Source organism: Saccostrea cucullata, unplaced genomic scaffold, assembly GCF_032062105.1.
Source record: "Saccostrea cucullata isolate Sc308-1 unplaced genomic scaffold, CSIRO_AGI_Scuc_v1 ctg869, whole genome shotgun sequence".
Taxonomy (NCBI): domain Eukaryota; kingdom Metazoa; phylum Mollusca; class Bivalvia; order Ostreida; family Ostreidae; genus Saccostrea; species Saccostrea cuccullata.
This window is the reverse complement of record NW_026928190.1, coordinates 77,961-94,374: the sequence shown is the minus strand read 5'-3', so window position 1 is coordinate 94,374 and position 16,414 is coordinate 77,961. Positions and strand designations below refer to the sequence as shown.

General features: G+C 33.4%; 2 protein-coding genes across 2 annotated transcripts in view; one reads left to right on the top strand and one right to left on the bottom strand.

The window, feature by feature from the left end:
• Window positions 1-16,414, bottom strand: part of LOC134276718 (DNA topoisomerase 3-alpha-like) — a 52,209-nt gene that overhangs the window by 18,753 nt on the left and 17,042 nt on the right. Inside the window, exons 21-35 of the mRNA XM_062758989.1 lie at window positions 16,300-16,384; window positions 16,083-16,182; window positions 15,891-15,955; window positions 15,014-15,078; window positions 14,645-14,693; window positions 14,020-14,076; window positions 13,797-13,924; window positions 13,315-13,479; window positions 12,275-12,389; window positions 12,111-12,170; window positions 11,662-11,765; window positions 11,466-11,505; window positions 11,314-11,370; window positions 10,907-11,034; window positions 9,843-9,950 (exon numbers count right to left, since the gene is read on the bottom strand). Coding sequence (XP_062614973.1) covers window positions 9,843-9,950; window positions 10,907-11,034; window positions 11,314-11,370; window positions 11,466-11,505; window positions 11,662-11,765; window positions 12,111-12,170; window positions 12,275-12,389; window positions 13,315-13,479; window positions 13,797-13,924; window positions 14,020-14,076; window positions 14,645-14,693; window positions 15,014-15,078; window positions 15,891-15,955; window positions 16,083-16,182; window positions 16,300-16,384 — 1,326 coding nt within the window. The remainder of the gene's footprint in view (window positions 1-9,842; window positions 9,951-10,906; window positions 11,035-11,313; window positions 11,371-11,465; window positions 11,506-11,661; window positions 11,766-12,110; window positions 12,171-12,274; window positions 12,390-13,314; window positions 13,480-13,796; window positions 13,925-14,019; window positions 14,077-14,644; window positions 14,694-15,013; window positions 15,079-15,890; window positions 15,956-16,082; window positions 16,183-16,299; window positions 16,385-16,414) is intronic.
• LOC134276711 (protein chibby homolog 1-like) lies at window positions 4,746-7,669 on the top strand. The gene is made up of 4 exons (XM_062758972.1): window positions 4,746-4,801; window positions 6,714-6,914; window positions 7,114-7,229; window positions 7,389-7,669. Exons 2-4 carry the CDS (start codon window positions 6,728-6,730, stop codon window positions 7,467-7,469), a joined length of 384 nt encoding a protein of 127 aa, XP_062614956.1. The 5' UTR covers window positions 4,746-4,801; window positions 6,714-6,727; the 3' UTR covers window positions 7,470-7,669.

The window sequence follows — 16,414 nt, the reverse complement described above, 5'->3', positions numbered from 1 at the left end:
CCTTGAGTATCAGGAGAGAGAAGAATTAAAACATGTACAAGATAAGGAGGACCATGTCTCTATGTTTTACAAAAAGCCTAAATCCAACTGAATTTTTATACATTTCAATGAGCTGCTCCAACATTTCTTCTCAATGACATTTCCTTTTGAAGTCATTTCAGATCTGCAGTGTGTATGGGTGTGTAATTAAATGGGTATCAAATCATATTTCTTTATGATCTCATTTCATTTTTGAGCAAGAATAAAAAGCACAATAGGTGATCTTGTCCTCTTTTAAATTATTTAAAGAATTTCAAAATCCAGGGGTGCAAAAATGAAGAATTTCAAAATTCAGTCATGCATAAACAGTATTGTAATCTGTGTATCTCTGTCTTATGAACATGACCTAGATTCTCACAAAGCTTGACCATGAAAATTGAGTTGAAAACAAGTAAATATTGCTAATAAATGACACATTATGGTAACTCGACTAACTGTAATTTTTTTTTTTAGTTTGCAGGATTCAAATCTGTCTTAATTACTGGTACATATAATAGCTCCACAACATTTCAGTTAATTCAGTAGGCCGTACTCCTGGTAATCTCTATAATTACTGTGGCACATTGTACTTACAGTGTGACCTCTCTGTCATAGGGATGTCCTGACCCTGACCACCCGCTCCGTAACTATTCCCGTATCCAGCCATTCCCTCAGGTCATCGGATCAACACATGCTGATTCTTTCTAATCCAGAGTGTATTCTCTCCTTGTTATCTAGAATGCCATTTTTTAAATATTTATGATTAAACAAGGATGTCTTTGAAAACTGCTTTTATCATAAGAATCTGTTTGGTTAGGAGGAAGATTTCAGAACTTAATCAAATGCGTTTCCTTGAGAAGCTGATTTCTCTACAGAATAAAATGCTGATAGTATGGGTCCCTAACTGTCACAGTCAGTATAGGGTTACCCGGTTTGTGTTTACCTAGTGCATGATAATTCTACACTTAGACTTCCTGGTTGTCATTTAATCTAATGGAATTCTATCTGGTACACAAAAAAGAATTAAGATTTTATCTGTGGCAAAGAGACAGGGAACACATGTGTTGCCTGTTTGACAGTATCATGAAATATTAAACAAGCTAATTCAGAGAATTCGTGTCCCCCGCTTAAGGAAAAAGTCGGCTCCCCCTGACTGAATTTGTAGAATTATTAAATGTATACATGTATACTGAAGGAAATAAAATACATGTATGTCAATATGCATATAAAGATCTGATTGCTTATTCTTTATTATGTGTATAGAAGATTTTTTTTATATGGAATATTTATCACACTGTAATGATGATTTTATAACCTCATAAATTTTTCATTTCACATGCTGAATACTATCATTTAGTAAAAAAAAAAGTATTTAAAAAAAAAAAAGGAAGGTTTGACTGAGATTCGATCCCGGGACCTCTCACATTTGAAGCGAGAGACATAACCACTACACCACGGAGTCGCTTTACAGGGAGTGAAGTATATGCAGAACTGAAGTCACATACATGTATATATTCATGTTTTCATGTTCGGTATTCTCAGAATTTTACACAATCCATGGTGTTTGATTTATTTAGCCTCTATTAAACAGTTATAATAGATGTAATAAGAACATAAAGTCCGCCGAGAACCTGTTTTATACGCAATAACTCTCCTCATGCCCCTGCGCTAAAAATAGCGACATGTAATACTATAAATACTAATAAAACAAACGGGGCGGGGCACTTTGAGAGGGGCGAGAGACGTCCTAGGGAGTTTTGGTATAAAATTACATTGCATAAGCTCAAAATCTTCTTGAAATATCGCCCGGAAATGATAGTGTTACACACAGACAGAATGTATAAATTTACGACCTTGAACTTTGACCTTTTGACCTCAAAATCAATAGGGGTCTTCTTTAGGCCACAGGGAGTTGTTATGTAAAATTTCATTGCGATAGCTCAAATGGTTCTCGAGATATCGTGTGGAAACGAAAGTGTTTTAACAGACAGAATTTGCTTATTTATGACCTTGACCTTTGACCTTTTGATCTCAAAATCAATAGGGGTCTTCTTTAGTCCATAGGGAGTTGCTATGCTAAATTTCATTGCAAAAGCTCAAAGAGTTCTCGAGATATCGTGTGGAAACGAAAGCGTTACAGACAGAAAGAAAGACGGACGGACGGACGGACGGACGGACGGACGGACGGACGGACAAACCCAAATTAATATCCCCCACTTTTCAAGCGGGGGACAATAAATCTAAGGGTGTTCAGATATTGATTTGTTACTATATGCATTAAAGTTCAGGCAAATGCCTTCAAAGAAAAAAAATCCACTGATAGCAAGACTGATATAACACTGTAAAATCCTAAATATACATGTAGAATTAAATAATTATCGCGTAATTTCGCGAGAAGCACTACACGCGAAATAAAATTACTCGTCTTTATTTTTAAGGTGCTGAAATCTATTTAAAATCTTTAGACCAACCGTCCATTCGCGAATTATTATTCTTGCGATTTGACGTTGAAGAGTCCATTCCCAATATAAATGTACTCAAGAAAAATAAGGAATCTACAGTAGCATTTATCTCATAAATTAAAATCTGACAATGAAATAGAAATATGATTCCCCAGACCTCAACACACTCAAAGCTAAATGAACAATAATGAAGTTGAATAGTCTTTACTAAAATTGTCAGTCTATTAATATTCTGATCTTTTTTTTTTGGTATACAGATCACAGAGTACTTTCATAGCATTTCAATCTGTATAATAAATGTGTATAGTAAATGTATACAGTGTCAACTGTATAGTATACAGTGTCATATGCTTATAAATCTATGTAATATAAATGTCAAATACCAAACACCTGCCTCTCAACTTCAATCATAACTTCAAATTTAGAATTTTGCAAAAATGAGGATCGAAAAAGAGAAAAAGACAAGAACCAGAACCAACTCTGTGTCATGAAATGAAATTCAATTGATTACATCATTTGCTCTGCTTGCTTAAAAGTACTGTCCATATTGTAATGCAGAAAGATGCTATAGAGTATAATGTGAAATTAATAAATGCAGTAACTACAGATGGAGACCTTAATGCAATATGACAGCATAAGGGCTAGATTTTTTTTTCAATGGTCACTCAGGTTACCACCTTAAATCAAGTTAAATGTCTACTGCATGGTCAACTCAGCACTTTTACTGTCCTACTGGGCCTTCATATTTAAAAGCAAGACTTACCCAAAATAGTAATATTTTGAATTGTTTGAATTTTGATATTTAACAGAGCTCTAGCTTAATAGTACAACTTAACAAAACTAGAAATGACAGACCCTGGACACAAAACCATCATTAACAAAAGCCTGTTGCTATATCCCTGTTATGGTATTAGTAATAATAGCTGCAGAACAGTGTAGCTTTATAAACTTGCTTGATTTGAATTTTCAATCATCTTACAAAAAATTCAAAACAAACAAGTTTACTGGTCTGTAGAGATGATTATAAAGGATTGGGAAGTGAATAAAATAAACAGGTTGGTTAAGGATTGAGTCTAGAATTAGGGAGTGAAAGATAGTTGATTGACAAATGCTGAAAAATGGAGAAATTCCCAATCTTGTGCCCTAAATTGCACTTTATTGGCATTTAACAGTATCTGTAGCATTCTGGTCAAAGACTAATATATAAAACCATGCTACAGTTCTGAAGCTTTAATTCTAAGAGATACACCACTATTGTAATCGTGTATGACTAACGTTGCTTTTCATTTATACAAAGAGATAATCAAATCATGGATGAAATTTGGCTAAGAGTACCATATGTTTTCATTTGTCTATTTGAAATTTAGTAAAATTATGTTTTTAAGATAATCAAATCATGGATGAAATTTGGCTAAGAGTACCATATGTTTTCATTTGTCTATTTGAAATTTGGTAAAATTATGTTTTTATCCTTTAATGTTGACATTAATGATTTTTGTGAATATTTTATACTTTCTTTCCTTTTTTTTGGGGGGGGGGGGTATCTTTTTTTAAATATTAATTTCAAGGCTCCTACCTAGATTTTGGTCTGAATCTTATCACATTGTATACATTGCCAATAGAAAAAATGGTTGATTAATAAGTTATATGTAATAAAGTCCACTTCATAAAATGTAAAACTGGTTTATTTAAATTATTACTTATTTTACATTTTTAAAGGAATCTGTTTATATTAAAAATTTTATTTTAATTTTATTAAAAATGAGAAGACCAACAATTCTAGGACTTCTTTATACAATATATCAAGAAATGTTAGATTTTTTTTATATTACACATTATAAGCGTTTATCTGTGTACATAAACCAGGAACTGACTGAACTCAACTTGACACAATACAGAAGGTAATCAATTCATAGAGAATCTTGGTTTCAACGACAGCAGTGCCAGAAACTAAGTGAAATAACGACGATGTTGAACAAACAATGAAAAATATCATTGATCACAACTCACTCAAAGAATAATTTTGTCATACCTTCAAATTCAGTCATAAATCACTCTCACTTTGTTTATTTGGACGTGCATGCGTTCTTATATTATTCGTATCCAGTGTGAGGATCAATTCTCGATATCGTCTTCCTATGGAAAAAATCCTTGATGGTAAAGTAAGATTTTTTTTCTCATCTGCAAATTCAATGGAAATTGAAAATTCAATGGTAATTCTCATTTAATAATGTATTGAACCTCTTATCGACTTTTCAGAGAACGATTTAACAACTTCCCATCCCAGATGGCGCTGTAAATCAAAACAGGTAGAAACAAATGGTAACAGGTGTGTAAAATATTAATTTTTGACTTAAAGACATAATGTATTTTCAGTTTTATGCCAAGTATTACCAAACAATACGATATAAGATATAGTTATAAGATATAACACATTTAGCAAGCTCACCGATTTTTCAGATTTTGTTGATATATACCGGTAAATATATTTTTTTAATTCCCCAGTTATGCAGAAGACTGTACAATGGGTAGAATGTTTTATACTTGATCTATTTTCTCCAATCACAAGTATAAGTCCTTGATTATTATTTCTGCTTCTTAATTGTACTGTCTATTTGAAAATTGACCTCTTTTTTAAATAATCAGCTGTGAGTGTTGGTCATATATTGTAAATAAATTTCATTACACCAGTCTAAACATCCCAATCCTACATCAATAAAATCAGTTGGACAAAATTTAGTTGATCTTCAGTATCTCAAACATTGAAAATATGGTAGAGAGCTAGAGACCTTACTCCATGATTGGAAGGTTGAGCATGAGATCCTCAATTGCAACTGAAATAAGCATCAACTGTTCCTTTGCCAAGTACCCGGCACTTTGGAAAGAAGTTACGGATCATTCTGATGAGACCTTAAAATGTGAGGCATTGGGATGATAGAGATCCATCACTGCTAAATGGTCTAAATATGAAGCCCTTCACTGGCATATTATGATGATGTCTATGATTGAAAAATTCTCAAATGGACATAAAACAACTTACTATCAATCAATCAAACATTAATATTTTGAAAGCATTGATATTGTAAAATCAGTTGGAAATGATTGTTCTTTTATTATATTAACAGATTATTTATTGGCATACAAGGTCATTGTATTGACCAATGGACTTCTTGAATTTTGACTTTGAAAAGTGAGATTCTTGATGTCCTTGTACATGTATCATCAAATTATTTGTCAATAACCTGCCTTGTTAAAATAGTTCATCAGTAGAACATACTTTTGCAAATCGAATCAACTAGGAAACACAAACTCTTAATAGAAGTGATAATGATGTATAGTTACATAAATAAGGGAAGTTGATGTAACTTGATGATAGAAAAGTTATCACATCTATCATAAAGTATAGATGTCAATTGCAAATTCAGTGGGCTTTATTGAATCAATGTAAAAATGAAAAGTATTATCAATTCAAATAAAATGTTTAAATGTTAACAGCAACATTATAGATACTATAGAAAAAATAAAATATAAGATATTTCTTTTCTTTCTAAAAATTGAATGATAAATGAAAGGGGCTTATCCTTGTTGATCTGACACCAACTTCATGCAAAATGTATTAATTCCCACTGTGTTACTTTTTTTGGTCAAACAATTGTTAGTGCACATGTATTTCCTCACTTTATAAATAAGGTACATGAAGCAAAACTTCACACATTGGTAGCCACCCTTTGATAAAGATGCTTGTAACATTCTGAAGAAATCAGAAATAATGTTTGAATTAATTCTGATTCATTTGATCATTGATCATCGACAGTCTACTTTGCACTGCATTGTGCACACACATCATACTAAGAGAAAAAGAATACATTGGTCTCCATAAAATTAAGTCTTTCTATGTTATTCAAGACATGAAAAAAATATTTTTATTTAATAATTTTAAATATTAGCAATGTTATCAATAAGTTAATAAAAATGCATATCACACAATATGCAAATATTATATACATAGTTATGCATTTTCTTCAAATTATAAAATAAAATTATAATCAATTTGTGGATCATTTGTAATTTATTTTAATATGTACTGTAGTACGTTTGTTAAATATGAACATTTTAATAATTACTAAAGACTGTATTTAAAGTAGGGAGACTAGCAGCAGTATACAGCACCCATAAAATATGGTTTTAATGTCTATCAAAAGTGTTGATAATTTCATATTCTAATTATTTGCAAACAGATCACAGAAATGCCACTGTCATTATTCGGAAACAAGTTTTCTCCCAAGAAGACTCCTCCCAGGAGAGCCCATTCTCTCTCCAACCTCCATCTTGATGCCACTCAGACTCGCGAGGAATTCGGTCCCGAGGTCGGACCAGTCAAACTAAAACTAGGAGGAAGCGAGATTCAGTTTGAAAATGGAATGTGGATGGCAGGTATGATTTTATGTATTCTTAAATTGAACTTATTGAGAAGCTAGTATCACTGATTACAGGTAAAAATATGCTTAACTATGCACTTCCAAAAATTATGAGTCGTGCTTTGTAATCTCTAAAGTCTTCAAAGTTTCTAAGGTGCAGGACTTTCCCTATTAATTAAAAATTAATGCCACTCCATTAACTATCATTTTTGCAGAGAGTGGTCCAGGGGGAGCTAGTCATAAAGAGGTCATGAAACTGCGCAAACAAAACCAACTTCTGTCCGAGGAAAACAACCTCCTTAAATTAAAAATAGATGTTCTCCTAGACATGGTAAGTTTGCTTTAGATTAACATACTCATATTGTATCAAGAATTTTGAAAAATCATGCTCAAGAAATGATAAACAAAACCTGGAGTTATATCTTTACCTTCACTAAAGAAACACTTAAAATACTAGTTAAATGAATTACTTTTTGTTTATGTTTTACAGTTAGCAGAAGCTACAGCAGTGTCACATTATCATGAGAATGAATTAAAGCAACTCAAAGGTCAAGTCAGTAGGAAGAAATAGCCGGCCTGCTGCAGTGAAATATTTCCTGTGATAAAACATAGTCATTGTATGCATGTACTCTCATCAGCTCTTGTGTAAATGTGTTGTACTGTGATTGTGACTGGTGTACATGTATACATCAACTTTTTAGATTTGTTTTATTTATTAATTATCTCTGAATTATTTTAGCATTTTACAGTTAAAAATAGTTTACCAATTGATTGTTCTTTTTTAATACCTTAGTGAAGTAGGACAGGGCCAGGAATTTTATCAAAATCAGTCTGATCAGTGAATAAGTTACATGGCTTTAGATATGGATGGACTCAACGACAACTTTCTTATACATTTAGCTCTCTTTGGTTAGTAGTTATATGACTTTATGCACTCATACACTGTGAAGCAAGAAAATGTTAACATCTGTCTGTCTTGCAAGTCTCTGGAAGATGGAAGATGTGGCCTATGGTCACTAACACTCACAAGTCATTCCCTATATTCCCATGACTTTTTTTTTTAACCCATCTTATTTCAAAGGAGTCAAAATGAGACCAAATTTTGAGAATTCACACAGAACCTCTAATTTTTTTTATATTTGAAAGTAAAATTTGCGTTCCCTATTACGTCCCCACCGTAATATATGGTAGGGTCCCAACAGGAAATAACGAGATGTTTGTTAAACATGCCCCCTCCCCAAAATAATTGGATTTTTTCTAAGTCCAAGGGGCATAACTCTGTCAAAATGGCTCCATCGTATTCAAAACAGTACTTGACCTAGATATTCTTTCCAGAGGCCATGACGTTCATACCGGGTAAATCTGTATACCAAATTTCATCTCAGTAGGTCTAACCTCTGCAAAGAAAATGAGTGGGAACTGCAAATAATTGGAATTTTTCTAAGTCCAAGGGGCATAACTCTGTTCAAAATGTGTCAATCATACCCAAAACAGAACTCGTCCTAGATATACTTATGATAAATCTGTATACCAAATTTCATTTCAATATGTGCAACCTCTGCAAAGAGAATGAACGGGAACTGCAAATAATTGGAATTTTTCCAAGTCCAAGGGGCATAACTCTGTTTAAAATGGCTTCATCATACCCAAAACAGAAGTTGACCTAGATATATTCTTATGATAAATCTGGATACCAAATTTCAAAAATGTGCAATCTCTGTGAAGCTGAACAGAAACTGATGGTTGACCGACAGGCAGCAGCAAAGGAATATGCCCTCCCTTCTTCGAGGGGGGCATAAAAATTCTAATCAGAAATATATAGGAGAAAAAAATCTGCTAAGAACAGCAGGGCCTTATTGACTTAGGTGAGCAATCTGGACCTAGATCTTTGGTTTTCATTTTACAATTAAGAGGTTAGGCTTATGTCAAAATATTTTGGCCCACATGAAAATGTCCTAAAGCTCATTCTTTGCACATGGGATAAATCTGATAATTCACAACCATTAAAGCCCTTGTTTGCTCTATAGAGTTGCAGAATAACTATTATCCTGCATTTGAATCCGAATGCAGGACATGCAGAGCTTTGAATGAGACTGTATGAACCCCATCCCAGTAGATTGATTGATTGATTGTATACTGTTTAACGTCCCTCTCCAGAATATTTCACTGATATGGAGACGTCACCATTGCCGGTGAAGGGCTGCAAATTTAGGCCTATGCTCGGCACTCAGGGCCATTGAGCAGGGAGGGATCTTTATCGTGCCACACCTGCTGTGACACGGGGCCTCGGTTTTTACGGTCTCATCCGAAGGACCGCCCCATTTAGTCGCCTTTTACGACAAGCAAGGGGGTACTGAGGACCCCATCCCAGTAGATACTAACACGATAGAGAACCCTCACTGCTCAATGGCCACAGCAAAGTAGAGGCTTAGAGTTGCAAGTCCTCATTCAAAGGATGCAAAACAACCAACATTCATCACAGTTACTTGTACATAAAAGAAAAGAAAATTCTATTGGATTTTTTAATTCTGCAAACCATCTCTGTTTTCACAACATGATGTATAACATAAAATAACAAGAAAGAACACATTTTAACATAAAAAAAAATATAACAAATGTTAATACACTTTATCACAGACGTCTTTTTGTTCACTAAAACTCAGGTATTATTTGTGAGGACATGTTCTTTTTGTATGACCTGAAAAGAAAATATATAATAATTAAAGTTAAACCTGTGAAGAGGAGTATCATTTTGGCTAATTGTTTACACAAAGACAGACAGATAAATGGAAAATGGACAACTTTTTTTATGCAAATGTGTATATAAATGTTGTACTACATGTATAAAAGACCTTCACACGAAAGCCAACAGGTTAAAACTAACAAGTGCTCATTATACATTATCTATTGACAGTTTTACATGGTATAAAGGGAGATTACTCACCCTCCTCTCCACACAGCCCACACTTTCTGGCGGCCCGCTTCCTGGTGGGAGTGGTACCACTGCTGCCAAGATCAGACGATGTTCTCTTCTTACCACCACCACCAACATCTATAACATCACATTTTCATTATTATCACACACATGTAAGTACTTCCACACACATTACAAACCCCTTTTCATAGAGGTGGTGACCACAATGAGAACTGCTAAGCAAAGCACTCAGCGGTCACAGACACATTTTTATACCCCTGCTCCGAAGGAGAGGGGGGTATACTGTTTTACCCTTGTGTGTCTGTCTGTGTGTGTGTGTCCGTATGTCAGTCCATAAAAAATTTTCGTTGCAGTTTTCTCAGCAACTACTCATCGCAGATGCTTGAAATTTTAACACAATCTTCTATGAGACATGCCATATGGTGGGATACACTTTTGTTTAAATCTGATGTCAACTACCTGCTTATCTGTGCATCTGGCTGTTTCATACATAACAAATTTTAGTCACAGTTTTCTCAGTAACTACTCATCACAGATGCTTGAAATTTTAGTACAATCTTTGTTGAGGCATGGCATATGTTGGGATTCATTTTTATTGACATTTGATGTCTACTCAACTTCCTGTTTATCCATGCGTCTGTCCATTTCAAACATAACAATTTTTGTCACAGTTTTCTCAGCAACTAATCATTACAGAGGCTTGAAATTTAAGCACATACTTTATTTAGGCATGCCATATGATTGGATTTATTTTTATATGAATCTGATGACAACTTCCTATTTATCCGTGCATCTGCCCCTAACTGAACTTGGCATGTATATTAACATGATAATTGTATATTCACATCTGAGCAGGGGCATTACACAAAAATTTTCTATCAATCATATGTCTTTAAAGCTCCAACTTTTCTTAACTAAAATTGGTGTAAATAGGGAAATAAAGAGATATGGCACTTAAATCATCAAGCAAAATTGGGGGGTCAAAAATTGTACAAAAATTACAGGGTAAATTAGATCTAGAAGAGTAAGCCGGTCTGCTGGTTACATATACATTATATGGCTTAATAACTTACATGAGCCTGTGTTGCCTCCCTCTGGATTTTCGTCTCCCCACTGGAAGAATTTACAGCTCTGTTCTCTGGGTTTGGCACAGGCATAAAATGTACGGCCTTTATTGGGGCCCTCCTTATTTACTGTCAACCTGCAGAAAATAGCACATCTAAAATGATGTTTCTGCACATGTAGGAAATGAAAAATCTTGACAGTGAGATATTCAACCAAAATGTTATTTTTCATTGAATTTTTTTACAGATATTTCATAGTCACTCAGTTTTTCTTAAAATACTGAGCTTAATACAAAGAGGGTCAGAAAAACGCATGTGGAGATGGAAGACAAATACAAGTAAAAACATTCCATACACACTTTTTATACAGACATGAGCCATTAAAACCCTACAACACTGATATAAACCTAACTTACATTTTGGCAGGATTTCCGCAGTTACAACAAACTTCTGAATTTCCACCAGTCTGAAACCTACAAATACGAGACAAAAATAAAAGATACAACCCTAAAGCCCAGCTTATGATTAGCCTATAGAGCTCATTGATCAAAAGAATCTCAATACATACCCTGTACCACCTAAACCTCCACCATCACTTCTGTTTTCATCTGTCAACAGAAAATTAGGGGGCTTTCAAAATTATTTTACACTGTATTTACTTATGTAAGTACTTTACATATTCATAATAATTAAATTTCAATTAAGTATCAAGGATAAGTACAGAGTAATCAGTTGACATAAAAGTCATAAATACTCCAACGTACTTGTAATATCTGCCCACTGGAAGAAATCACAGCCTTGGCCTCTTGGTTTGGAACAGGAGAAAAATTCTCGGTCCTTGTTAGGTCCATCTTTAACCACTCTTAACCTGAAATTATAGTTCTTCACTTTTTAATTCATTATTTCTCCTGTGTGCTCAAAGAGAATAATTGAAAGAGTTTAACAGCTTTTATCATATGTATCAATGTATGGATGTAGGCTAAAATATCTTGATCATTTCCACTGAAATTGATCCAAGTGTAAATTTGACAAACAGTCAGACAGAGAAGTGAAAGGAAGACATGACAAACACTATATGCCCAGCTATATTCATGGTGAAGCATAAAAATATTTTAGCAAAAGATGAACTACACGTAAAAAAACAAACAAAAAAAACAAAAAAAACACTAAGCCTATCTCACAAACATGAACAATTCTGCTATAGATAACTTACAGTCTAGCCGGAGTTCCACAATTGCAATTCATCTCCATGTCTGAACTTTGATTATTGAACCTACAACATAATGAAAATCTTCATAAGCATAAGAATCTTCATTTTCATAAGAAGTCCTATAAACAGAAACTTTTTATTCAAATGCTGAATGCCCCCTGTCTTACCCCCCTCCTCCCCCTCCTTGGGGCCTCCTGTTGTTTTCTGATGATTGGTCCTGAGATTGGTCCGCCCACAGGAAGAAGTTACAATTGGATCCTCCACATTTGTAAAACTGTCTCCCTAGAAAACACATTTAACAATGTAATTCATAGAATGGATAATTGTCTTTTACAAAAAAAAAAAAAAAGTTATTGTTTGTCAGGCCAAAAATTCAATGCGACAGGCATTTTTTTGTATGGGAAGCTTTCTTCATGTCAGTCATTCAACAAAATGATGACATCAACTGATTCTTAATTTATGTTCTTTTACATTAAATATAGATTAATATGTAATAAACTCTAAATAATGTCAATAAAAAATTTATTTGAAATTCAATGCATAAAATAATTATTAAAAAATTAATAAATTAAATTATTTCCTTTTCAAAATGTTAATAAAATTGGTCAAAGCGAAAATTTTTGAAGTGATGTGGCAGTGCCTGAGAAACTATTAATTTTTTTCCCTTATCAAGACTCCTTACCCCCATGGCAACTAAGAGAGATATACATGTATCTACAGACTATGGACTACAATGACTTATACTTTACCGAATTTGTTTTACAGATATATATTTAAAATACATGATTTAATACTGTCTTGAAATATAGGCGATATCTGGGTGTGGATAAGAAAACGTGATAGAGGGCGAGGCTTGCCGAGCCCTCTAACACATTTTTGACCCACCGAAAAAATCAACTGATCCCAAGACTTCACAATATTTAACACATTTTACTGTATCCAGTAGCATAAACTTAATTATCTCAGGTCTATTTCACTAGAAATTTATTATCACTGATAAATTGATTGATATTAGAATTGTATTACATTCACCTCAATTATCCTGAATATCTAGAAGGACATATTAATTATTCCTTATCCTAGCAAGTAGGATACCTTTTATCTGACAGTTTTATCATGATTTCTCAGTAACAAATGATTAGGGGACTGGGAGGTACCTTGATTGGGGCCCTCCTTTCTTACATTTAAGTAATAGTGTTATGACTACCTTGATTGGGCCCCTCCTTTCTGACAGTTAGGAGGATTGCACTCGTCCCACAGTTACACACAATGTCCTGTCCATCGTCTTCATTGTTTGTCTGTCTATTGAATGGCTGAACTGTTACCAAGGGAACTCGCTGAGAGCTCGGAGCATCAGACCTAAACGGTGGAGCTAAATAGAAGTGAAGGTCCAAGTCAGAGTATATTACATGTATATTTTTAATGTAGCATGCAGAAAATAATCTGAATTATTATGTTATCAATAATACACATGTATGAAATATATCAATAATATGAAACATATAATAGGAATTGAACAAAGTTTTTTATACATTAAAATGATAGCTAATTTTCGTAAAAATCTTTTAGTTTGTTTTTTTTAATGTTCAGAAATACCTTAATTTGTAATACATATTTTAAGGATGATTAATGCTGCAAAAGTTTTTAAAGAAACAAAATTTGACATTAAGTTACAAAGCCATTATTCACCAGTTCTGTTATTGCCTGCCTCCGTGATTTCATCTCCCCACTGGAAAAAGTTACAGCTTTGATCTCTGGGATTGGTGCAGGCATAAAATGTCCGACCTTTATTGGGGCCATCTTTATTTACTGTCAACCTACACATTAAAGCAATAAATCAAATTTCTACTGGGTACAAGGACAATGTCACAAAGAACTGAAGATATCATAGAGAAGAGAGAGTCAAACTTACATTTTAGCAGGTTTTCCACAGTTGCAGTTGACATTGGAGTTTCTCTCAAATTCAGACCTACAGGGATAAATGTACGAGTACAAAGATACTCTAGAATCTGATTATAAATGAGTAAATCGAGGCTACTTAAATTTAATTCTCAGGCCAATTTTCTCCAAAACAGATGCAGGAGGGAGGCATTTTATTTATCATTTTATTGGTAATAAAGTATCGGTAGATGAGGGAGGTATTTTTTTAATTTTAATTTTCCTGTAAAGATATTTTTTTTAATCACAATATACTTTCCATGTCTGATCAAATGTTCTGCATTATCCATTGCTTATCAGCCTGTGGACATCATAGGCAATGTCTTCGAATGTATTTTCAAACGAATTAGCCAAAATCTCTTTGAAAATGACTACCGGAAATGATATTTGAATACTAAACTTACATGTAAATTGTTAAAAAAATTTTTTTAGATTTTGTGTAACAATAACAACTTTATATTTTACCAAAAAATACATTTTTTTTAGCAATACAATTACCTCAAAACGGATGCGAGCGGGTCTGTGAACCAGAATTTCAATTTTTTGTAGCCCAATATAGGTTCTATTAAAACTTACAAATTGTTCTAAGCTAAACTTACCCTCCCCCTCCACTTTCTCCAAAAGAATTGTTTCCTCCTCTATTTTCACCTGTCAAAATATTTTTATGCATATAAATTTCATAGAAAGCTGAAATGTACGAAGGAAATGTTTAATTGCTTCTACATACATGCACTTGTAAAATATCATAGAATCTTTATTGCTCACTTTCATGTAAATTGTTAAAAAATTTGTAGATTCTGTGTAACATACATGTACTTAATATATTGTTAATTTGTAGAGTTAGTGTAACTTACATTCTTATTTTGTAGAGTATCCATGTAACTTATACATGTATTTTTAAATTGTAGAAATTCTGAGTAAACTTACCCTGTTCATTTGTAAAGAATCACAGATTCTGATTAACTTACCAAAATTGTTAATTTGTAGGGATTCTGAGAGTAAGTTGTCACAACCAGCGACACATCCAGTGTATCTGATAAACATAAAACAGACAAAATATATTCCCCTACAACACCTGATGTACCCCGTATAAAGGTGGTAATCTTGCTGTCAAATTCTATACATTTTACCTGATAGCCTTTGGAACCAAATTTTAACTTATAATTTAAACTCAACTATCTGGAAAAACAAGGTCTGCCTGACAATGTGGCAAATCAATCTTGGTTCTTCACCACATGAAATAGAGTATTATAAATGTATAGATGTTAATATATGGATAAAGGTATTATATTACTACATTTAAGCAATAAATCATTATTTTTTGAAAGATATAGTCTCATAACTGCAACGGTGTGTGCAAACAAACTGAGAAACGCATGTTTATAATAGCACGTTGTGAAAATTTGTTTGCACACACTGTTGCAGTTACATGTATGAGACTAAATCTTTCAAACAAAAATGATTCATTGCTTATATTTACATTTTTTTAAACTCTCTGCCTTGACTGCAAATGTGATTTATATTTGAAAATTTATGTATTACTCGTACCCTTAGTGTAAGTTATTGTTCTTGAAAGAGCCAATGTAACAGCTTCTGGTGAATTTGAGCGTGATTTTTTTTATTTTCACTTATGGCACTTCCTTGGCGTTCAACGTTTGTGACATCAAAATAAAGTGCATGCTTTAACCATTTGAACCCCCTTTCGTGATGGTGTTTTGAATGCCATAGATTTCCACACACTTTATATGCAAAATACATGTGTAATGTAAATATTTATTATTTAAAACATTTTTTTCACTTAACGCAATACAGTTATTTAATTTAAGAAACTTGTACTGAACTCACTGTAGTGGTAACATTGGAGGTACAGAACCCATCTTGAATTTAAAATTCATCAGCTGGGCTTGACACTGAAATTTATTAAGAGACATGAACAAAACGGAGGGTGCTGTAAAAAATTGAAACTTAGGATACACACTGTGTAAGAAGAAGAGAAATGTTTACATAGAACTTTCAGAAGGATACTCATGGACTCACATTTTCACATTTGACATCACTAACACTGGCATCCAGAACAAAGTTAGGTAACCAGATAGCTGAGCGACACGATGGAAATCCCATGCAGCCAATGTAAAATCTGTCAAGGAAAAATAAATCACTGTTACTTTACACACAAGCTTCTTGAATAAACTGTTTGAATTATACATGCAGTAATAAATGCTTTTCTCCAAACTGAATTTGTGTAATTTTTTACCCTCCAGTTTTCCTGGTCTTCAGTGTCATATCCATTCCACAGCTGGCACATTTCTTAACAGGAACTGAGGCAAGTATGTCAAGGGCTAAAATCAACAAAACACGGTGTATCACAA

What these genes read in the sequence shown, in the direction of transcription:
- LOC134276711 (XM_062758972.1), top strand. Translation starts at nt 6,728, where the DNA reads ATGCCACTGTCATTATTCGGAAACAAGTTTTCTCCCAAGAAGACTCCT. An exon ending in AAATGGAATGTGGATGGCAG is followed by an intron (nt 6,915 to 7,113) that starts GTATGATTTTAT and finishes TCATTTTTGCAG; the next exon opens with AGAGTGGTCCAGGGGGAGCT. An exon ending in TAGATGTTCTCCTAGACATG is followed by an intron (nt 7,230 to 7,388) that starts GTAAGTTTGCTT and finishes TATGTTTTACAG; the next exon opens with TTAGCAGAAGCTACAGCAGT.